General features: G+C 37.4%; 1 protein-coding gene across 1 annotated transcript in view; it reads right to left on the bottom strand.

The window, feature by feature from the left end:
- GLDC (glycine decarboxylase) overlaps positions 1-23,526 on the bottom strand; it is a 37,548-nt gene that overhangs the window by 3,065 nt on the left and 10,957 nt on the right. Inside the window, exons 4-22 of the mRNA XM_088537501.1 lie at positions 19,396-19,560; positions 19,229-19,306; positions 18,410-18,557; positions 18,000-18,196; positions 16,263-16,359; positions 15,142-15,247; positions 13,933-14,072; positions 13,091-13,171; positions 12,499-12,596; positions 12,002-12,086; positions 11,844-11,885; positions 10,528-10,670; positions 9,531-9,606; positions 6,638-6,763; positions 4,673-4,822; positions 4,063-4,175; positions 3,295-3,436; positions 1,562-1,673; positions 158-253 (exon numbers count right to left, since the gene is read on the bottom strand). Coding sequence (XP_088393627.1) covers positions 158-253; positions 1,562-1,673; positions 3,295-3,436; positions 4,063-4,175; positions 4,673-4,822; positions 6,638-6,763; positions 9,531-9,606; positions 10,528-10,670; positions 11,844-11,885; positions 12,002-12,086; positions 12,499-12,596; positions 13,091-13,171; positions 13,933-14,072; positions 15,142-15,247; positions 16,263-16,359; positions 18,000-18,196; positions 18,410-18,557; positions 19,229-19,306; positions 19,396-19,560 — 2,195 coding nt within the window. The remainder of the gene's footprint in view (positions 1-157; positions 254-1,561; positions 1,674-3,294; positions 3,437-4,062; positions 4,176-4,672; positions 4,823-6,637; positions 6,764-9,530; positions 9,607-10,527; positions 10,671-11,843; positions 11,886-12,001; positions 12,087-12,498; positions 12,597-13,090; positions 13,172-13,932; positions 14,073-15,141; positions 15,248-16,262; positions 16,360-17,999; positions 18,197-18,409; positions 18,558-19,228; positions 19,307-19,395; positions 19,561-23,526) is intronic.

Genomic DNA, 23,526 nt, shown 5'->3' with positions numbered 1-23,526 from the left:
AGGGCCGCAGCGGCGCGGCTGGGCCTGCAGGGCCGCTCTGCTGAGCAGGCCGAGCGGCCCCGCGCGCGGGCGCACCGCGGTGGTTCCGGAACCCTCGACACTTAAACCGCGTCTCTTTTTTTTTAAAAAAAGGAAAAACAAACAAAATCTGTCTCACCGTAATCCTGCAGTCTCTTAGCAAGATCTACGGCCTCAATGTTTGCTGTTTTCTTGAAAGGTCTTGTATCCAAAATGAATTCGTGGGCTACAAAACCTGTAAACAAACAAAAAAAAGTGTACCATGTTTACCTGATGGGTGAATACCGTTTTCCAGTCTATTCTCATAGGTTTGGTGGAGAACATGGAAGAAGGACTATTAAATATATATATATATATATATATATATATATATACACACTCAGGGAAAAGCTCAAACTTGAGAAATACAACTCAGTATCTGAAGATTAGCTATTTCTGAGTCCCAGTAGGTTAAGAAAAGGCCTCAGAACTAGGAAAGAGTGCTCAAAGCAGACTGCAATATTTACAAATACCCTGAAGAATAGAGAATATTTACAAATACCCTGAGAATTAGATCTATTAATTCTCCAGCACTGTCTGGGTCCCAGGCTTTTTCTCAAGATCCTCAGACTGGCACTGTACAGATGACCAGGTTCATATTATGCCAGAGAGAATCTCAAATCTGGTATAGAGGTACCTGGAGGCAGGTTCATCTAAGCTTATATCTATTAGTTTGAAAAACCTAGTTTATTTTCCTACAACCTTTCTAAATTTGCAGCTTCATTTACTTCCATGAATAAATAGTATAGCCTCTTCCAATATAACCTGCAGATTCAGCCAACATGTAGTCCCATACGGTTAAGGCATGCACAGTTTGGATAGCATACATATTGAATTTAGAGTTTTTTGTTGCCATTCAACCTCAGTCAAACAGTATTCTGTGACAGTTACAATAGCCTATATGAATAGCAATTCATAAGTATTTCATCTTTTGAACAGAACAAAAATACTGAACAAGACAGAAAGACCAGAGAACATGAAAAAGGATAGCAGAGATATGAGGAACTACAATGCAGCAGAAGCACTTTGCATTGCTAAAGGCAATTTTCTCTCAAAGGAGAATCAAGTTGGGAATGAGGACAGAAATCCTTCATCTTTCAGAAAAAAATTATGCAAGGAAAAGTACAGGTCCAAAAAATTATTTCAACTGTTGTGTCTTTGGTTGCGGGGTATTTGGAGGTCTCAACCTTGCAGCTTTCTACTCTTTCATCAATCTGCTATGAGACTTTGCGGAGAACAATCTGATGCAGCAGCTCATTCTCTCCTAAGTCACTATTTCATCTGATTACAAATCAGGAATTCTTTTCTTCTTCTTCTGCAACTCCAAGTTCCCCCGTGATACCTCCACACATGAGCACAGTGGGTTACTTCTTAGGAGCCGCATCAGGAGAAGGCAGAGACTTAGGTACCATGCAGTATTGAATACAACCAACCCAGCTTTTACCCTAAAAGTTAGAACAAAAATCACCTCTGTCAGAATAAAACAAGAGTATTCAATACTTGCCTTTGACTCCTCTGAAAAGGATTTTGTAGTGCTTCTCTAGCCTCTTTGCCATGTAGTTTGCATTTAAAATAGCAATCTCAGAAGCATGTTTAAGACCCTTTCCTCCCATTGTCTGAAAGAGGGATAACACAAAGAAACAGATCTGAAAACAAGCGAGCTAAGCTTTGTTTAGTAAAGGACAAAACTGGTAGAGCATCTTACTATAAGATGCTCTATAAGACTATAAGGCAACCATGCAACAATTGTACTTACCTTCTCTACACTACATGGAGAGACAAGCAATGCAGTGCAATACCAGTAGCTTGGCTTAAAGCATTGCTTATAAGACTGCTTATTACATGAAAAGATTTGCTCAAAATCAAATACTTCCTCAAACTAAATAGCTTTGAATTGAAAAGAAAAATGTGAGTGGAACTCACGAATTTCATCAGCTCTGTATGTGCTGCCTCATTTCTAGCTTTCTTTACTTCAAGGGGAAGAGCAGTCTACATAGCTGTTTTTACTATATGTACAAATTATTTCAGCAACTCAAATCTTGCTTGCTAGTGCTGTGGGTGCATACTAACAAAACATTAACAAGATTCAGAGCCAAATGAACACTGAAATATATTTTCTTCTTCAGTAACTATAAAGTGTTGGAATTGAGCTGTGTCTCAATTTCCTAACAAACACCTAAAAGTTAAGTTGGCAGAGAAGAAAGGCAGAGCAGCCTTTAAGATAGTCACTCCAGCTGGGAAAATCTAAACAGATGGTGCCTTGAATGGTGAAGAAATAAGTTCTTTTAAAATTTACTACAGTTTGAATATTCTGTGAATACATGCTATTTTGTAACAACAAACAACAGTTATACCACCTGATACTTGCTACTTTCAAATTCAATGAGAGCTGTTCTGCCAGGTCAGGCATCAAACTAATCACAAGCTACCTTGAATGACATTGCCACGAAGGTCCACTATTGCAACTGCCCTCTCCTTGGAAATTTAAATACTGGGCAGAACCCTAGAATATCGTCTTCTGAAATGAATCTAAATTCATCTCTTTTGACTAAATAGTTCCATGTAGGTCGCCAAATATTTATAGAATTATCAGACTGCAAATCATTAAAAAAATACTTAGGTCAAGATTAAGCTGTCACACATTCGAAGTCGAAACTAGGTTCATTTTCCAAATTCAGTTATAACTCCTGAAAATGAAGTTGTTCTCTTTTAAAACAGATTTTGTAAAGTTGAATATTGCACAGGTCAGGTAACACTACTGCAGTACACAGCCAAAAATTCTAGGGGAATCTATCCCACTGAAAACACCAATAACCAAGCAGTTCTTCAAACATGAAAACCTTCAAGTCAGAGACAGTGGAGAGGCAAGCCTGACTGCAGCTTTCTGTCTTGTGGGCTTAGCATCAATGCTTCAAGAAATTACTACAGACAAGAGACAGAAGACTTGTATTTTGGCAGTTGTTTTGCCATCTTTTCTATGTGGCCAATTGCAACAGTGACAGCATCAGTGATGGCAGTAGGTTGTTCTACTGCAGAACAAGGAGCTTCAAAGGATCTAAAAGTGATCTGTCACCATGATCACCATCTTCAGATGCTTTACAATCTGTGTGAACAGGATATAAATGTTATAAGAATACTGTTATAAGACTGTTTATGTGATTTCAGTGCCAGAGTTCTTTAGACTCACCTAAACAAAAAGGGACCTTCAGGTCATACTCCTTAGAAAAGTGTACCCACCTTGATGTACACCCAAGATATAGGCAATATAGCACTGGAACCCCAAGGTGCAGCACTGACAGTACCCAAAGGACATGCATCCTTATCCATCTGCATTCTGATGACAGGGTGAGTAGGCAAGTAAGGAGACAAATGTTTCTTCCTAAAACAAAGAAAAAACAACAAAAATTCAGTCAAGCAAAAAACAACAACAACAAAAATACTGATTTGTGAATTATGTGCTTCTGTGTCATTATTCCTAGACAGTTCAGGTCTCCTCTTATACCCTTCTTCCAAAGGAAGTCCAGCAGGGACTCTAATCCATGTCCTTTTCAATAACAAGTGTATTAGCACAGCTGGTGACAACAGAGGATGGTTCAATAGATTTCAACCTATTCATGCAAATATCAAAATGTTTATAAAGGAGTAAGATTGCCCAATTGGATAGATTCCTGTTTATATCCTCCTCCTGCACCACTTCACATTCAGGACTATATATGTAGTATCAGTTCTCAAAGCCCACAGACTATTTCTGCACCTGCACAGCCAACAAGTCCAGATGCACTGAACACAGTAAAGGCCCAGCACATGTCTGGTCTTGGGAACATGGGTACATGCCACCTTGTGATTCAGCAGAACACAACAGGAGCAACCTGACCGAAAACAAAAGCCTACAAACAACAGGACAACTCTCACATACATTTAAGTTCATACTTAAATGAATTGCTAACCAAGACTCACTAAGTTTTTTTTTTTTTTTTCTGGAAAAGCTGGTAAAAAGATACTCACACTCCTATTGGTCCCATTCCAGGTCCTCCTCCTCCATGGGGAATGCAGAAAGTTTTGTGAAGGTTTAAGTGAGAGACATCGGAACCATAATCCCCAGGGCGACACAGTCCCACCTGTGAAGGACACACTTGGTCTCAAAAAGTTCTTCACATGCAAACCACTCCTCTACATATTACTGTCATTTCAAGCTTTATTATTAAATGCAGTCCTGTTACTACATTTAATAAAACTGGGCTCTAATGGGTGTTATGGGTAGGTATAGGTATTTTCCTTTAATATGGAGTTCTATAAACAAGTACAGAGGCAAGCAGTGCTTTTTGCTTTAATGTAAAGAACATTTTTGTGAAGAATTAAGATTTAAAATTCCCATTCCTATTTTCAGTGATGTTTTTTAATATAACAGATCCTATAGATCTTTTAACATATTTAGGGGAAAGATCAAATAATTAAACAGCTACTTCACCATCTAATTTTGGCTACTGTTCTCGGAAACCTCTCCTCCCTCACCCAAACTCCGTGAAGCTGCGGTATGGTCTGAACTGAGCACTTTCGTTTATTCCAGTGAAAGTGCAGTCTCAACTGCACCAAATTTGTGCAATAGTTTCCACACCTGGGCATTCATGTTTGCTCCATCTAGATAAACCTGGCCTCCGTGTTTGTGAATCAGATCACACACGTCTCCAATCTCCTCTTCGAACACACCGTTGGTAGAGGGGTAGGTGATCATGATGGCTGCCAGGTTCTCCTTATGTTTGTCCACCTGGAGATGGGAGAGGGTGGAGGACAAGGTCACAGAAGCTCATAAATCTTCCTAATGGAAGATCTCTACAAAAGATCCTGTAAGAGAAAGATGTAAGGGAAAGGGCAAAACTGGCAAAAGGGCAAAAGGTGCCAACTGGCAGAAAAAAAAAAAAAAAAAAAACAGACTGACTGAACTGGCTCAAGCAGGATGCGGCTTGCTGACTAGACACAAGAACAAGTTAACCTGACCTTTTCTGTGTTTGGATATCTCAAGTTATGAAAGCCTCAGACAAGGCTGGATTGGCTATCGGGGCACATGTAGGACACATGTACCGCCTTGTTTGCTTATGAATATGAGGTTGCACCCCAAAAAAACTGCTGTTGGCTATGAGCTTTTAGCCCTTGTTCCTTGATACAGGACAAATGGTGCCCTGAACAGGGGCCTGACAGAGATGAGGTGATTTCATAACCAGTGGGCCAACACCAGCGGAGCGACAGAGGGGAAGGAACCATCACGATAAGCGATTGCTGAATACTGAAGCTTTAGGGCATTTCGGGTGAGAAAGACGCCTGGGCCGGGACGCTGGGAATAAGCATGGGGCGCACCATGACTAAGGAACAGGAACGAGTGCTGCAGGTCATGCGGCATATCTTGGACACGGCGAGTCACGCCGGGGAAGTCCAAGAAGGGGACTTGGTCAGACAGTTGAAATGGGGACTTGAAAATTGTGACTCATTTAATGAAAATACAGCACTTTTAGGCTGGAAGCATGGGATGGCTTTGGAGTCGTGCTGTGGGACCTGTCCACGAGAGGGGATCTGACCGCATCATCCTTGCTGAGGCCGTGGAGGATTGCTTATGAGTCATTAAGAAAATACGTAGGCATGATGGGGGTTGCGGTGGCTCCTGCTGCTCCACCGCCACCACCCGTAGCCACGTTGTTTCCTTATAAATACGAGGTGGTAACCCAGTAAAATTGCTATCAGCCATGAGCTTTTAGCCCCTGTTCCTTGACACAGGACCCACACAAAAGCATGCAGTGTTTTCCAGAAGCAAGTCTGTCAGCATGGAGAGCGGGTCATCAACATCAAAAGATACTGAGCTCCTCCTTTCAGCAAACTCTATGCGAGGAAATATTTTCATTTCTTAACAAGCCAGGATTTAAAATTGGGGAAGAAGGCATGCTATAAAGACATAGGTATGATCACTTCTGAGATACTTTAAAACAAGCTAAGTTTAACATTTTGCGTTAAAAGTAATGGAATCAAGTGACTTGATCCCGCTTACTTTCAGCAATACAGTTCTATCATGCTGATGGCAGCCTGTTAAAATGGGTGTTTTTAGAAGTGTGCCCAGCTAGATCCTTGGATTCACAAGATTCACCTGCGGCCATCCTACTCAAAAAATCCTAAAAAAAAAAAAAAAAAAAAAAAGTTGCCTAGCAACATCTTCCCCAGCGGAAATGGGCCTGAGCTTCTCTATGGGAAAATGCAGCTACAAACGCGTGAGGCTCATGAACATGCTTCATTCACTTCAGACACTGAATGTGGAGAAAAAGCTCTGCTGTAAAAGAGCCTACTGTGTAAAAAGACTTGCTCAGCTGCTCCTGCAAAAAAAGATCCACAAATTACAAGTATCACAAGGCTTGTGTCTGAGTTAGCAAAAAAAAAAAAAAAGGAATTACTTATCCTTATCAAGCTTGCATTCAGTGGTATTCACTACTTTTTGCCCTATTTTCTCTCAGGAAAAAATCTGATTCAACTGCCAACACTATTACCTGTAGATGGGAAGAAGAGTTCATGTCTTGAAGATTAAAGCTGTTTAAACACTCACCATTGCTTTTAAATGGGCAAGGTCAATGCTCCCGTTCTTATCCACTTCAATTGGCTGAATCTTCATCCCTGCCATTTGTGCGCTTGCTGGATTTGTACCATGGGCAGATTTAGGAATAAGGCAAACCTTGAAAGGAAAAATAAGCAGTGGCTAAAGCATAAGTAATTACAAAAACCTTAGGTGCTGCTGGCTGTCCTCAGCTGCAAGTCATTATCAAAGATTTCTAAAGGGAGCCTGGGTGAATGTTTACTGGCAAAGTGCCACTTCCACTAAAGGCAGTAACTCTATCTTCCTTGGAAAAAGAAAAAAAAAGACAACTACAAGCAGTAGTGTCAAAATACTCATTAGCAAAATCAAATTTAATTTGCTGCTAAACTTACTTTGAGGTTTGATTTATTACAACCTTATTGCAGATACTCACTTCAGGGATTTTTTTTTTTCTTCAAACATTTTTTTGATCAGCTCCCACACACACAGTGGCTGAAAGGAAAAAATATTCTAATGCCTGTTTCTGGCTACACTTCCACCTAAATTCCAATTTTCTTCTGTACACAATTCAAAACAGATCTTAACTTGAAATATTTTGGCTGTGGCTAAGAATTTCAGAAGGCTGCTTATATTTTCTATATAGATTTTTTTCTTTTAATATTTTTTAAATTTAAATAAATGTAGGTTTTTGTTGCTATTCATTAGGAAAATGGAGCTCAGGATGTCTCCAGACTTTTACAATGACTTCCACTACACATAGGCAACAGGTATAACCTTTCTTTAAAAAAAAAAAAAAACTTTATTCAGTGAGGACATTGAAATGTATTATATCCCTTTCAGAGATGAATTTACAATTAGTTCTTGAAGTAAAATTATTAAACTGTAGCTGCGTTAAATAGCTGATGATAAAAAACTTTGTAAGAAAAAGTGTATTATGGCCCCTATCCGATGTCCCATAGAAATGCAAAGATAAATGTTAGTTAAGGTAAAACTTGAAAAGCTAGCCAAAGAACTAATCAGTCTATCTAAAATAAGTCTGTCTTAGCACCTGCATATTTTCTCTGCTTGCAATGAAATATCAGTATTTTACTATGCAATCACACTGTAAATACAGAAGGATCCCAATCCACTGGTGTAATGCACTGCAGTCTATACTGTGTCTGTCTATAGTAATTCTAAGTGTACAGAAGAGGTGCAGAGGTCTTGCTGGCTTGCATCTGCAGCTGCTGGACACAGAAATGATTGATCAGGCATCAAGGCAACAGCACACAGGTGTTGTGAGCTGTATAACGATAATTCCAACATTTTTTTCCACGAGAGGGCACCAAACCCAAATGAGGCTGATACAGGAAAGGAAGTAAAGTAGCTGATCAAGCTTCTTTCAAAGCAAAAGCCGTAGTTTACATCTCCTCTGCAGAGACAGCTAATGAAACATCTACTTTCTGTGAAACAGTCAATATTCAAAAACAAACATCTAGTGAAGTTCCAAATTAAGTTCAGAAATACAAGTACTGTTATAATATGCACTTCTTTTTATCATTTAAGTCTGTGAGTATAAAAAGATCTAGTTCATCTCATATTTTGAAGAAGTTTTTGGTATAGCCCCAAACCAAAGCTTAGGTACACTAATTTTCAGTGGGTTCAATGGGTTAAGTAAAAAAGGTACACACAGGCAAATATTTCGTTAAAGGAAAATAGATGAATGGGCAATATGGGGAAAGGTCATCTACTAGAATGCTGTAAAAGCTCTTTCCTGGGCACCTTGCGTGTCAACTTATTCAGAGATGAATGGTGACAAATATCCTGATCAAAAGTCCAAAATTATTCAAGACGCTAATCAAATCTGGTGGCATAGTACAAATGAATTTAACTATGCCATTACTACTAAGTGATGGACATGAAAAACAAAGATACTGAACACAGGTACATCTAGAATAATAGGTAAGAAGAAAAAATCTTAACATTATGTGACAGCACTTGTAATTTTGAATATAATGCCACTCAGAAAGATCTTGTAGTATTGGGGGGTAAAAAAGCATGTTAAAAGTTAGAAAGGAAAAACAAAGGAAAAAGAGCAAGGAAGTGGTCATGATAAACCTTTAGGAAAACTTTTGTGAGACAGAAGAAAAAATAACTGGAATTAACTAGGAAGACAGAACTGAGGAAGAATAAAATAAAAAGTGCAGCATTAACATGTGATAAGTAGACAGGTGATATGGTGAAACAGTGCATCCTCTTTGAAGCATGAGAAGATATTGGATAAAATCATAAGAAAGTTCAAATACTAAGAGGAAGTACAGGATGAAACCACGGACAGACATTTTTCTCCAAGACAAAATAAATATTGAAAGTTTTGTGGATGGAAGTTTAGTGGAGGAAAGATCCATGAAGACCACCTTTGGGCAGAAAGCTCCTTAACTGAAAGTAAGTGCATGCGGGAAACCCTTTCCAGATATGTGCTGTGGTAAGCTTGCTGTCACCTCTAAGGCTTACAAGAACTCAATTTTTCTAAGTTTACACAGTACTGCTGAGAAGAGATTCCTATGGTCAAAGTTTCAGGTGTTTCATATAAAAGATAAAAAAAAAAAATTAAAACCCCTCCAAGTCTTTTAACTCAAACATCAACCTAGCGAATCACAATCAAATTACATAGATAGTTTGAATGGAGAAAAAGGAGATGAACTTGGAGATTTTTGAGTCTGTTCAGTGTTTATCTGGTATACCAGAGCCTTGTCTGCTACTTGTATCAGGAGTCTTCAGTGCTGGGAGCAGACTGACGTCCAAGCATTGCAAGTTTTAGGTACACAATTACTTCTAGTTCTAGCACTAACCCATAGTTACTGCATCATGCCCCTTTTTCCATTTCCCACCCAAAATGCTTCCCCATACAAGCGTGGACACTTACAGTCCTATTACGTTCTCCTTTTGCATTCAGATAAGCCTTGATTGCAGCCAAACCTGCATATTCTCCTTGGGCTCCACTGCAAGAAGAACACAAAGCCTGTCATGCAAACATACAAACCGGAATGCACCAGTACAGTGCTGAAACTTCAGAACTGTCGTGCCCTAATCCTTCCTACAGACCGGCAGAAAATTAAAAGAGATACAGCTTAAACTGCAGGTGCACAAGCATTGATTACCAGTTTCTGCACCTTTTTCAAACAGTGCATGGAAAAAAATCACATTGTTTTTTATTCCAACAGCACTGGGCTCAATCCTGTTGGTTGTTGAATTGATTCTGACCCAACAGGAGGCTGCTTTCTTGACTACAGAGAGGAAAACTAGTGCTGCAGTGGACAGTAAAGCATAGCCATACAAGCATACAAACTCTCTTGGTGGGACTCCAGGGGTCTGAATAAATCCTTGCTATTCATTTTGTAACCAAAATCAGTGCTCATCGGTGCATCTGTGCTCATTCAGTTCTGCTTTAATTATTTCAGTGAGCCTGCAGATCCTAGGGATTCTCCAGTCAAACCCACTATTACCTAATGCATCAAAAATCACTTTCAGAAACACTTAAGGATCCAGCTCACTCCAGTTACAAAACTTTCCTGATATCCTCATATGAATTAAATGCCATGTCACCATTTTAAGCAAGCAGCCAGCTGCTTGGAAGGAGCCAGCCTTCCAAGAGAAGAAAACACGAAAAAAAAGTGATTAAAAGAATTTAAAAGACCAAAATTGATTACTATCCATAAACATAAATTTTTTAGAAGAAAACAGACAAATTAAGAATCTGAAGCTTTGACAAAATCAAATACTGCTATCATGGCCTTGTATTCAAGACTTTTGTTTGTGAAATTTAATTCCAGACACGTCATCCATTTTTGTCTAACAGTTTTCTCTTAGGGAGAATTTTTTGAGCTATGCCAAGGAGCAGATGTTCAGTAAAACTTTTCTACCTGTTTGGTTGGAAAGAGATTGCATCATAGCCTGTAATTTCACACAGATCCTTCTCCAGATCCTTGAAAAGCTGCTGATATCCTTCAGCTTGATCCAGAGGCACAAAAGGGTGGATGTTGGCAAACTCTTTCCATGTGATAGGCTAAAAAAGGAAAAAAGAAAAAAAAGTAAATAAGGGCTATAAAATGAAATTTGGTATGTGTTTATATCTGCTGGAATCAAAAGAATTGTACTAAAAGGCAAGGTATTCTAGATTTTAGGTAATGATGTTTATAATAATTTCTCAACTAAAATTTAAAGACTCATTAATCGGAAGACAGCTATATTGTTGTTAAAACTCTAAATGAAAAAAAAGCTGCTTTGTGCCAAAAAAGAGATCAACAACTTGTGTAGAACGTAAACCTAAAAATGCTGATCTCAGCATAAGATAACTTCCATTAACTATTTTTTAAAACACTCAAGTTCTGCTTCTATTGTTGCTGATGACAAAAATCTTTAGTTTCTTCTTCCAGGACACCTCCCTTCTTTAAATAGAGCTCTGATCACAAGGTAGAAGGTAAGGTGGCAGTAAATGAGCTAACAAACACTCACTGTTAGCTGCTCTATTGCTTTCCACTTTAATTATAAGAGACTCTTATCAAACAGAAACAAGTGGAAGATACATAGGAGGGGTTGAGAAAAGGGGAACAAAAGAAATCTACTGAACAGTCAAAGCAAACAAATAGCCAACCTGCAGGGAGCAGAGCAAAACATTCAGTCAGACAATTTTCAGTACCCCCAACATTTCACAGCCAAATCTCTGCTTCCTCTGCTACTAAAAACTGGAAAAATGAAGATAGCTCCAGTTCATCAGATGGAGAAAAGGAGAGCTAACCTAAGAACTGGCAAATAGAAAAAGCACTATGAATTGTCAGTCTTATTGTATTCCTGACAATTTATGTATTCCTGAGAATTAAATTTATTTAATTTGTAAAAGAGCTAGGAATTATGTAGGGCAATTCCTCTTAAATTCAATGGGAGTTTGGTGCCCAGTTAAAAAAAAATTATTTTCATAATCTTCTTTATTCAGAATGGAATCTTCAAAGATAATATTTTATTTCAGTGCACTCCTAGAGCATTTCCTGAAACTTTCTATGTTTTTTTTCTTACCAGAAAAGGGAGTTTATGCCATTAGCTACTTCCAAATCTATTTTCTCAGCTGGAGTTTCAGATCAAAAGCAATCTGTACTTCTAATATCTATTACAACCCTGCTTGACTGGGTAGGTGCTTTATTTCAGGTGAGTCTCAAATAAGGCATGGTTTTTTACAACTTACTGTAAGTTCAGCTGAACTATTGAGCTTCATTGTACAGGAACCCTAAAAATAAAAACACATATATCAGTGTATGCATAATGTAATATATATATGTATGTGTGTGTGTATGTGTATATCTATATGTATATAAGATCTATTTTCTTCTGGCAAATACTTACCAAAGGAATCATGCTGTGAACAAGGGAAATATCTTTGTTTTCCAATCTTTTCATGTACCGGACAATATTTGTTTCGGAGTGATAGCTGAAGAATACAAAATACGGTGTTAGGGCAACCAGATCAGCTAAACAAGCTGCCTCATCTCTGCTCTAACATCGCAAATGGCATAAAAAATTAACATCAAGTAGTCTTCACCTTTTATTTCTTTATCACTTACCCACAAACGCTATCACTAAATATGTAATATGAAAGTTCTAATAAGTATGTCCTCAAATGCTATCTCGTAGCAGACTAATGGACAAATGCAAGCCCCATGTGATCAAGAGTTTTGGTTTGCTCACTTAAAATTCAATTTATAAAAGCTGATAGAAAGTTTTAGAATAATAAGTGAGACTGTCCATACAAACGGAAAACTCCAGCTACCGCAGTACTACTTATGAAGCAGAGATATTTTCAGGTTTCATTAAAATATCAGATATACAGTAATTTTACAAACCTGTTAAAAACCTGATGTGTCAAGAATTTGGAAGTTCTCTTAAATGGGGTGCTGAGAATACCTTTGGTGTCCTCGCCCATGCCCTCAGCAACTAGTTCCTTTGACACAAAGAAACACAAGGTCAAGTATCTTCAGAGATGTTTCTTCTCATAACTAGTTACCATCATCACTTGCTTACACTATCAGTTTACCACAAAATTTAGACAGTTTTGTTAGATCATGAACTTCATTAGCATACATATCTAGTATGTATCAATAACTTTATATTAAAAAGAGTATGGGATGTCAGTACATCTTAGAAGTGTTGCTGCGAATTGCCAAAGATGTGCAACAAATTTCCATTGGAAGAGAATTGCCTCAACCATCACAAAACAGCCAATGGCCTGAAAACAGGCTGATCCAAACCTCAGAATGGCATCATTGTTATCTCATATTCATCTCATCTATCTTTTCCTTTAAGGGAAGATTTGAAATTGTTAGTTTATAACGGTCATCCTACATAGAATCATTGCCCCAAAGAGCAGCTTTGGTTTACACTGAGTTACTAAAACTTTCAGATTAATTTATTCCATATGATCTGCTGTCTACTTACAGCTGAAGACTCACAACCGAAAATCCATAATATGTCATCTAAGTCTTTCTCATTTACAGTTTCATCAAGTGATACTCCAAGCTATGGACAAAAACAGCAGTAATTACTTAGAGCTCTCACAATAGTGATTCGTCCTTGTCCAGAAAAAAAACAATCCGCAAACATAGAAGAAACAACAAACAAGACAACTGCAACCTACTTAACAGTCTCGAAATTTCACTTAATTTTTTATAATGGACACATAAATACATTTTTACAACATTCCAACTCCTAACTTCTCTTTTCTCTGCTAAATGATTCAAGTTGCATGTTATAGCTTCAAAACCTGTGACTCCCCTTCCAGTATTTCTGTCCAAGTGTTCTCCATTTAATAGGAAGATAGCCTGTTTTGCTACTCCTCCTTACCTCTGCCCTTGCATTTTAAAAAACATATGAAACTCTGCAAAAAGGCTCTCTATGCCTAATAAAACATGCTTTAGACTTCAGTTTTTGTCTTTAAATACTTCCAGAGGACCTGAATTCTGGAGGTCATCTAGCATTTCAGGGATATTGCTAAGTTTTAGAGTTTCTCTACACTTGCCTCTCGTAGCATATTTGAAGTGAGGCAGAGGTAATTTTTCTAAATCAGCAAGAAATGAACAGCAATGAGTATTTCTAGAAGTCCAATAGGTCACTTAATAGTTTCATTTTTATATTGTCTTTATAACTGAGTGATGAATGTAAGCGAAAAGAGCAAGAGGATGTAACCACTACTTTTGTTCCATTTGGCACATTTAATAATAAGAAACATTGTAAAAAAGGTCATGCGATAAAATTTCTTAAAGGTTTAAAGATTTGCTTACTCTGCCATCACCATAAATCCGAAAATTTGTCTTTCTAAGAGCCGCCCTGTCCAAAACCTCTTTGACTGAGCATCCGCATGTGATTGTCAACGTATCAAAGAACAGATCATGGTGCAGTTTATGACCAGCTCGCCTGAGACCTATAAAAAACAGTAAGTAATATTAACTTGTTAATTCTATAGTGCTTGTGCATACAACACTGCCATAACAATGCTACATCTCTGTGTTAAGTAAATTCTATAACATGATAAAGCAAGACATTTTCCTTGTTTACACAGCAATGAATCATCAGCTTTCTATAGAATTTCACTGTGTATGGAAGTGCTCTTCAAGGTTGCTGAGGTCAAGATCAAGACCATTACCTCGACCAGCTTAACACAACTTCTCTTAATGTTTTAGTAATCTTCACTCATGAGATGGAAAGACAAATTCTCAAGTATTTTTCTCCAAATGAATCAAGAGGCTCCTCCAGTTAGACTGTTATGAAGTTCCTCAATGTAAAAAAAAACCAATGTTGCTATAATCCTCCACAATTACTAATAAAAGCCATTGGTCATATCATATGGAATATGGCTGTCATCTTTTGACACATGCTCTGAAGCCCTCCACTGATCACAGATAATTTTATAAACAGCAGCAGTTGCACTAGATAAATAGTATGTTTATCCAGATGTGCTGGTTTTGCTCTTTGAATCCAGGCATTCTTCAAACACCTGTATTGCAGCCATTCGAATAAAAAGGAGAGAAGTATTCAGCCAGGTTTTGTTAACAAAACAACACACAAAGTCCTGTGCCCTCAGACAGCTATTAGGCTTTGGAGTTTCATAGCACTTCGGTTTTACACTCAGTTTAACCGAATTGTTTCTGTGTGTTTAATCTTAACTATTACCTACATTTGCAGACTTCTGTAATACCCTGTGCAGACTTCTGTAAACCAGAATGATCTAGTGATTATGTCTGGAAAACAGCATGAGTTGCTATGCAGACGTCTCTTAGTTTCATAAAACTACCTAATTCTTGGACTTCATTGTTTAAGGATACAAATATATTAGCCATAAATTTTATATAAAAATGTTATCTCTTAACACGCACCAGCTGGCAAAGACTTGTGGCGGGTATTTGAGAAGGTGCAAGGATTTAAGCTCAGTTTCTTTCACCTACAAACCTTCATACCCCTCCACCTTCATGATCTTTCGCCCACAAGCTCACCTTCAGCCAAGATGAGAGCAGCGTTATGCACTCGTCTCGCGATGTGCTTTAATCCCTCAGAACCGTGGTAGACACCAAACATGGCCGCCATGTTAGCAAGAAGAGCCTACGTTACAAGCACATTTGACAATGTTACTAATACTAAAGGTTACCAGGTGTTAGTTTAACAGAAAGTTTCTCTAGCAACCGTATGTCCTCAGCTGATGTTACACTTGCTCACATGTAGTAATCAAGACAAGAGATGAGAAAGATAAAATACTGTTATGTAACTGAAATGACTGTGAATTCAATGTCCTTTGAAATTTAAGGATTTCAGTAAATTAACATTAACTTAATTTTCTGTAAGTACTACACCTTACAGAGTGAGCATTTGAAGAATCTCAAGAAAAACATAATACAGGAAATTCAGTGTTTGGGCTTGCTGTATAACTTTTATGGAATACCTCAGGAATGCTAAGTATTAAATACATTTTATTATTACTAATCCCTCCTCAAATAAAGCACATTGACAGCATGAACAAAGCATTCATAGAAACAGAAAATATTTTAAGCTTGTTTGGAAGAAAATCTATGGCTACATGCCAAAAACAACTAATTAGAACAATTACTATTTTAATTGTAACATTTTACTGTAAAAATAGCTATTTGGTAGTGTAATAAAATTTCTGCATCATTTCATGGGATCAAGTTGTCATTATTTGTACTTTCTTAAAAATAGTCTTAAAATTTCAAAATGGCATTTTTGTCTTGTGTGGGGAATCTTGGAACATTAGAATTCCCTTCTGTTTGTTACAAATGAGGCAGATCTGCTTTATCATGAACACAGTAACACACACTTCACTCCATGGGGCAGAAGGATTCGTGATACTGCATGAAATCAGGACCAAGGTAAATAAAGCAGATATTAACATCATCTTTTCTAACAAGGTTCCATTTTTCAAAAGGCAAACACACTGACATAAGGACATGTCAATGTTTTCAACGTTTTCATTTTTTCCAGTAAAAGGATTCATAGAAAAAAAATCACAGAGATAAAGCTAACTCAAAGCACTGTGCATTTACAGGTACAGTCTGGTTAAGACTTCATGATCTGGTGTTAAAAGCAAATCCTGACCAGTTACCTGTGCTGTACAGATATTGCTGGTAGCTTTGTCTCTTCGGATATGCTGCTCTCGTGTTTGCAAAGCAAGTCGATACACTTCCTTTCCATTTGCATCTCTAAGCACAGAAGAAATTGTTTATATTACTTTAAACAACAACAGATTAAGAGATGGGGCTCTGAGTTTGCTAACATGAAATTAGTTTTTATCCCAATACAGAAAGCTGCTCAGGTGAATAGACACCAGGTGGGATGGATATGGCATCTCTGAACAGGCAGCACATGGAATGGGACCTGTACTCACACGTAAAGCCAAGAGGACAGTGGGAACAAGTAGATTTGCTGCCATTTACCTCTTCCTGTGATGCTGCTGCCCACTAAAAACTTGCTCTGAAGAGCTTTTAAACACTTAAGTGTTTAAGTCACTTACATCATGCCTGGCCAATGCACCTGATCCAGCCGAGTTTTTACACCACAACTATTCACTTTAAAAAGTTAGAAACAATTGTAATCATTTTAATTAGGTAGAAAACCGGAAATACAGTTGAACAAATGCCAATTAGAACACTTTTTTTTTTCTAATAGTATGAGGTAAGAACATGCAAAATTATATAAAATAAAATAAAAAACATAAAAATAACTCCTCCAACAATAATGTATGAAATAACTGAATGAGCTCTGGCCAATCCATCATTTAAGAGGTCCTTTTGTAGTGTAACTAACATGACAAAACTGGATAGTAAGATTCAGTCTAATATCCTTTAGTAGGATACATATATATAAATGGGCTTTTGAATAGTTTCTTCTTTGAATAGTTTCTTCAAATATTTGCTCATCAGCTGTATATTTACCTCGTATATTTTCCTCTAGCAGCTGTTCTGAGGATTTTGACTACATAGCTCAGTTTATCATCAAAAAACTAAAAAAGAAATCCACAAAAAAATGCTGCACTGATGAATTACTGCAACTTTCCATTTTAACACTTCTAGCTGTAAGCTGATCAAAATGTAAAATGAAGATTAGATTTTAGAATTATGAATCAAGCCCAAGAATAATACACTCAGAATTAGCAGGATGACTAAAAATACACTTGAAAGAATGTTACTATATGAACAAAATATTTTCAAAATTCATTAATAGCTATTAATATTGTTGGTTATTTGGGTTACTGAAGCATTCTTGAATAGCTCACACATAAAAAAAATATACATTTTTTTCCAGTAACAATTACTTTGCATTTTTATTATTTGCATTTTATCAAAGTCCTATGCCACCAATAAGAACTAGAGGTAAGTTTTTGCACACTGTTCCTCCTCATTGAGGTCTGACTAAAACCTGAACTACACCGAACGCCTTCTTGATTATTTGGAAGGCTCACTGTATTTTTTACTTTCTTACACTTATATATTATTGGATTCAAGAGAAGGAAATACTACAGCACAGAATAAGCAGAGTAAGTTATCGTGAACAAAACTCCTCTGTGCTATCGAAGTTAATCTAGTCTCTAGTGTCTAGGTTATCTCTTCATGCCACATTGCGGCAAGGACTTCAGACATAGTTCACATCTGCAGTCCATAAAACGCAATTCTTTAAGTTTTTTTTTACAAGCTGAAGCCAATTTTTATTCTCCTCGTTTTCAAGGAAAGGAAAAGATGTTAAATGCAATGGCATGGTGAAGTATTCTTCAAAGGGGCTATCCGAGGTGGCCACGATCTCTTTCGTTTAGACCGTCACCCAGAAGGCTAAAGGCAATGGTTACCTGGTAACGCCCACCATGCGGCCTGGCATCATCCTCACCAGGCTTTCCCTGACAGCAAAGAAGGCTGCGTGGGGTCCCCCGTAGCAGAGCGGCACCCCGAACCGCTGGGAGCTGCCCAGGACCACATCTGCCCCAAACTCTCCAGGAGGCCGCAGGATACACAGGGCCAGAAGGTCCGTAGCGCAGCAGGCCAGAGCCTGAAAGCAGAAGCGGGCAGGGTGGTCACCCTCCTTCCCGAAGGAACAGAGTTTGCAGCAGGACTACATTTGAGCATGGAATAGCTCAGGGAGAGCTGAAGCATAACCTTTGCATGGTATCTCATGCAACATCTTGTGTCTATGTCTATGGCTGTTTAATTCAGGCAAAGGTACCTGAATTTTACCTGAACGGCCAGGTAAAATTTACTTTACCCCATTTTGATGAGCTCTTTCAACTAGGTCAGAGAAGTCTTCCACCTTCCCTTCAGTATCTGGGTATTGAAATAACACTCCACTGACATCCTTTCCAGTGAAATCCATCTCATGTGGTAACTTCAGCTCAGTAATAACACCTGTATAACTGGAAAACAAAAACATGAAGAAGACAACACATTCAAGCTGCCTCCTGACTTGGAGAGGCATTTAATATGATATTTTCATAGATTTAGCAGTTTTTTTCTAAGCATACAGATAATTCAACCTACTTTGCATCATTAAATATTAAGACAATACGGTGTCATGGTACACAGTACAGAAGAATTGCATTTTATCTCACCATTGGCATTATGGAGCAGAGAAGGCAGTGTATATGCTACTTGATTTCAACATTTTGATGCTTTAACAAGTTAACTTCAACCCCTAAGTAATATTGTTATAAAGTAAGTACCTCAAACTATAAATTTAAAGAGATTTAGCTTCCATAAAAGGTTTACTATCAGGAACAAGTCACTTCCCAGCTAAAAATGACAAGATTGAATGTAATAATAAAATATACATATTTATGTTAAGAATTCAGTGGGAAATTTAAGCATTTTCTTGTTGTCATATGTTTAGTCTCTCTTTAGACATTCTGAATTACTTCATAATTATATTTAAATGGAAAGTAGAAGCAAAGCCAAATATCAGATTTCTGTATTATTTTGCAGGAAGAGAGCAATCCTGTATCTAAAATATTTTAGGCATACGATAGAGCTGTCAAAAATGATTTGTGTAAGTGAAAATATAACAGAGAAAAATGGAGGCAAACATTACTTGGCTCTGGTCTGGACCACTGCTATTGTTTGAGGGTGGCATCGAGCATCTACATAGAACTTCCTTCTTTTGTTGTGCCTGTTTAAAAGAAAAGAAAAAAAAACATGCCTTTCAAAGCCCAGAATTCCTTCTGATGATGTAATTAGCCATGCATTTAAACACATTACCTATGACACAATTGCATGGCTTCTGCAGCTGCTGTCCCTTCGTCCAGCAAAGATGCATTAGCCACGTCCATTCCTGTGATGTCACACACCATCGTTTGGTAATTTAGCAGGCTCTCCAGTCTGCCCTGGGAAACTTCGGGTTGGTAAGGAGTATACTGGGTAACCCTGACACAAAAGAATCCGGAATTTAGACCACCAAAAAGAAATGCATAGCAGAACTATTCTGTTGAAAAAAAAGCAAACAAACGAAAAAATACAAAGGAACTAAAACAAAGGATTGTTAAGCACAACTCACTAACATGAAAAACAAAAAGTTTTTAAACAGCCTTTTCTGGAGGCTGTAATTTATGCTTACGCTTCCATAACAGTAATATTTTTCATACCTACATTCTCTACAAAAGAACAGTCCTCTCTCTCTCTGTGAGTCTCCCCACCCCCATTTTGTGTAGGGATAATAAGAGGAAATTGGACTTTAAAGCTGTATCAGCTGAGTGTGGGAGAAATGAGACAAGTGACAATATCTGAATGTTTTGTCCTTACTGAATAGCCTCCATTCTTTTGGGAGGGAGGGCGTTTTTAGCACTTTGCAGGTTCATGCTCAGAAGTACGCCACTTCTTGTGAAATTAAAATTTGCATATTTATTACTGGAGGGAATTAAGACTGACGTGAATGCCCAGGGATGAAAGGCAAAAGTGGAGACTAGGCTCTCTTTTCATTCCAAAAACTTTGGAGTCCCGGATTTCAGGCTGCTATAGACCAGATTTTATGTCAGTTTGAACCCAGAGCAGGTTCCACAAACAAGTGATGAATAGGATCAGACCCACACTCTGTTTTTCAGTTCCTTACTGAAAGGTTGCTAGTAAGCTCTGGATTTTTAAAGGGTGTTTAATGATGCACGCATTAAGGTAGCATCTTTCAAAAGAGACCAAACTACTTGGAAGCTCAAGACTCATATGAAGTTGTTAGAAGGTGCACGAAACCCATTTTTAAAGGACATTTTAAAAAGAGACATTGGTTAATATTTGACAGAATAATCAGTTTCTAGAAATGAGATATTAATTGCAAATACAGGCTATCTATTTATTTTCAACAAAGACACTGTGCAACTAAATTATTACTAATTGGCAAATCATTACTAACTGGCAAAATGAGAAAGGACAAACGAAAAAATTAGTTGTGATGAAGTAACACCTAGTACGAGAGAGGTGACACCTTATATAAAACTTTAGTGTACATTTTGATATAAGACTTTAAAACTCCATTTGTTCATACCATGCAAATTCTTTTTTTTGTTTGTTGTCAAAGATATTAACCCCATTAAGATGTGGTTAATACTAATAACTTCGTCCAATATTAGTGCAAATTTTCACGCATGAAGTTTGTGTTCTACAGCATATAGTGAAGACATCTTTTGAATTGCAGGAAGATTTGTTTAAATATCTATTTTTTTCTTGGGAAGTGGTCTGACACTGCTTAAGCATCTAAACCACTAAATACAATAGTTCTAGTTCTCAACTATTCCTTCAAATAAAACATCTGTCTTCAGTCTATACTCAGCCTTCAGCCTGAATTTTTCCAACCATTTTTTCTGTATTATTTGTAAAGTGACTTTCTAAAGCAAATTGAAAAAAAGCTATCTCTGAAGAGCATATGAAATGGATCCCATTCAAAAAGAATCCATTCTGCCTAAGCTTGTTCATGTGGCTATTTTGTGCTTAATTCAAGTCCAGCAACGGCAATATTCAAATTAAAAAGTAAAAAAAAAAAGGCAAGGAATAAAAAACTGCTTGTTGTTCAATAAAATTGGTGGAAAATAATTATTTTCAGTCAGTATCTTCTCTACCCAGAAGTATATCTACAAACATTCCCAAGTTAATTAAGGCAAGTGAATCACAATAGAGAAAAAGCATTCCATGAGAAACCAAAAGAGTCATGAGTCAGTGCCAGGCTTTTCAGAAGTCCGGGGATAAGTGGCTTTTTTTTTTTTTTGTAGCTTTTAAAAGTTACTGCTTTAATTTAGTTTTCTTCCCTGTACCTCATCCTACTTTCAAATTAGTTGTATGAATATAAACTTTAAGTTACGGATGAATGTTTTAAAAAACTGTGAAGTAATATAACATGTCCTAGGAGACCCCGGAGGCTGGGATCAGCAGGCTGGCATCAAGGCAGGCAGTATCCAGGAAACACACGCTTTCAGCCAAGGGCTGCTGATGAAAAGACCTGGCTGAGAAAGGAGCAGAAGTCTTCGTACTTCAAAGATGGAATAGTTTTACATTTAACAAAAAAAAAACCAACAATAAAAGAAAAATCGGACTGTACATTATTTGTAGAATTAAAAATTACAGTTTCTTTATACTAAAGCTGGCTCTTGCTCTTAAAAGCAGGCTCTTGGGAAAAAGGACAGTGAAGTGTTAGATAACAGAAAAGGCACAGAAAACACCATCATTAAGTTCAGTAAATTCAGTGAACTAGTTTTTGCACAGTTTTTGTTGGTATGTAGTCATCAAGTCCAAGACGAAACTTAATTTATTCCTTAATGCATAATTTCTAGTAAAACAGTTCACCAGAACATATTCATCAGTATTTTTTCTACAGTTTGACTATGCCCAGAGAAAACTAATGTATTCATCATCAAGTTTCTATTTTTAACATTTCATAAGTTAAGTTCTTGCTGTTCTAGATATTAGCAAGATAGTAATAATTCACTCATCTTAAAACATTGGAAAACTGAGAACCCAGTACATGAATTTTCTAAATTATCTGTCTTTTTTGTAATTTTAAGGGCTAGATTTCATCAGTAAGGCCATTTTTGAACCTGTTCCCCCTCACCCCCTGGCTCCCAGAGTCATTAGTATTTAATATAAATATGTTTTTTATATGTATTGTAGTGTAGAAAGATACCACACCAAAGCTGTGCAATTAGTGACCTCACAACTTCAGGTCATTCCACCTGATCTGTAGAATTCCCAAGGGCCTTCCTGTTTGTCGAGTTCCAGGCTTTTGGGACTTCATGCATCTTTAAAGATTTGTTATCAAGGTCATCCTGAAACTCACCTATTGGTTTGAGAGCTGACAGTCTTATGAAATGGCATATTTAGGTAATACAAATTCCCCTTTCAAACAAATGCGTAAGGAATTGTGAATACCTCACACCCACACAAATTTAATTTAATGTCAAATTTGGCATGCTTTGAAAATTGTTTGTACACGTTTCTGCATCTTTTCTAGAAGCAGAAACCTGCTGCTGATTGTTCGTATCTACAATTTTTGCACTGTGTGCAGTGATACTCAGAGTGTAATGCAGGATAGGTGAGTGCCAATCACTAATGAGTCAGAATGCTCATGTAGAGATTAGTCACATCCTTGGTATATATTCTTTATTCTAACATATTTAACGTCTGGGGACAAAGTAAGCAGCCTACATGTGAGCTTGTGAAGACAAATATTCTTTGTATTTTTAAGCTCTTCACTTATACTCATGTCACACCATGTAATTAGATGGATCTGTTACTAGACTCATAGTTCAGCTCACTTGGGATGAAATATTTTAACAAATATGTCAGTGTGTGATGCAGCAAAATAAAGACTCTGCATCCATGTCTGCAGAGAGATGACAGATATTTGTATGCCTGAGGAATTCATGATGAATATCAGCATGTTATCTGGTGGTATGGCCCGAAGTAAATCCTTTTTCCTGGATTTTAGAGTTGAGATTTTCTAAGGATCATTGAAGTGCATACACTGAGAGGCTATTGTTTAGTTTTGAGAAAGCAGGCTGCCTTTAAAAAAAGCAAAAAAAGAGGCATAAAAATTTCCTAGGATGTTAATAGTTTGACATTGCTAAACATTGACATAGAAAACAAGGCATGCTAGCAACTACAGAATAACCCAGACCAAGAAGAAATCAGGTTTCAAAAATAAGCGCCTATGGTGCTCTACCTTGAGCAATCAAATCCGGAAAGGTAATGATAGCACTTCTGTCAAGCAATCATCCCCTACAGAAAACTTGTAGTTCATTTTATTTGAAACTTATTTTTATTTGAAACTGAGTGCTCTTCGGATAAAAGAAATTGCCTGAAGAGCATCTACTCAAAGTACTTTTTAAGTAGCTTCTTTCAAGAATACTGATG

The sequence above is a fragment of the Tinamus guttatus genome, unplaced genomic scaffold (assembly GCF_059628265.1).
Source record: "Tinamus guttatus ecotype Peru unplaced genomic scaffold, ASM5962826v1 Tinamus_guttatus_pri_ptg000794l, whole genome shotgun sequence".
Classification (NCBI taxonomy): Eukaryota; Metazoa; Chordata; class Aves; order Tinamiformes; family Tinamidae; genus Tinamus; species Tinamus guttatus.
Note: the sequence above shows the minus strand (reverse complement) of the source record. Positions and strands in the feature narration are given on the sequence as shown.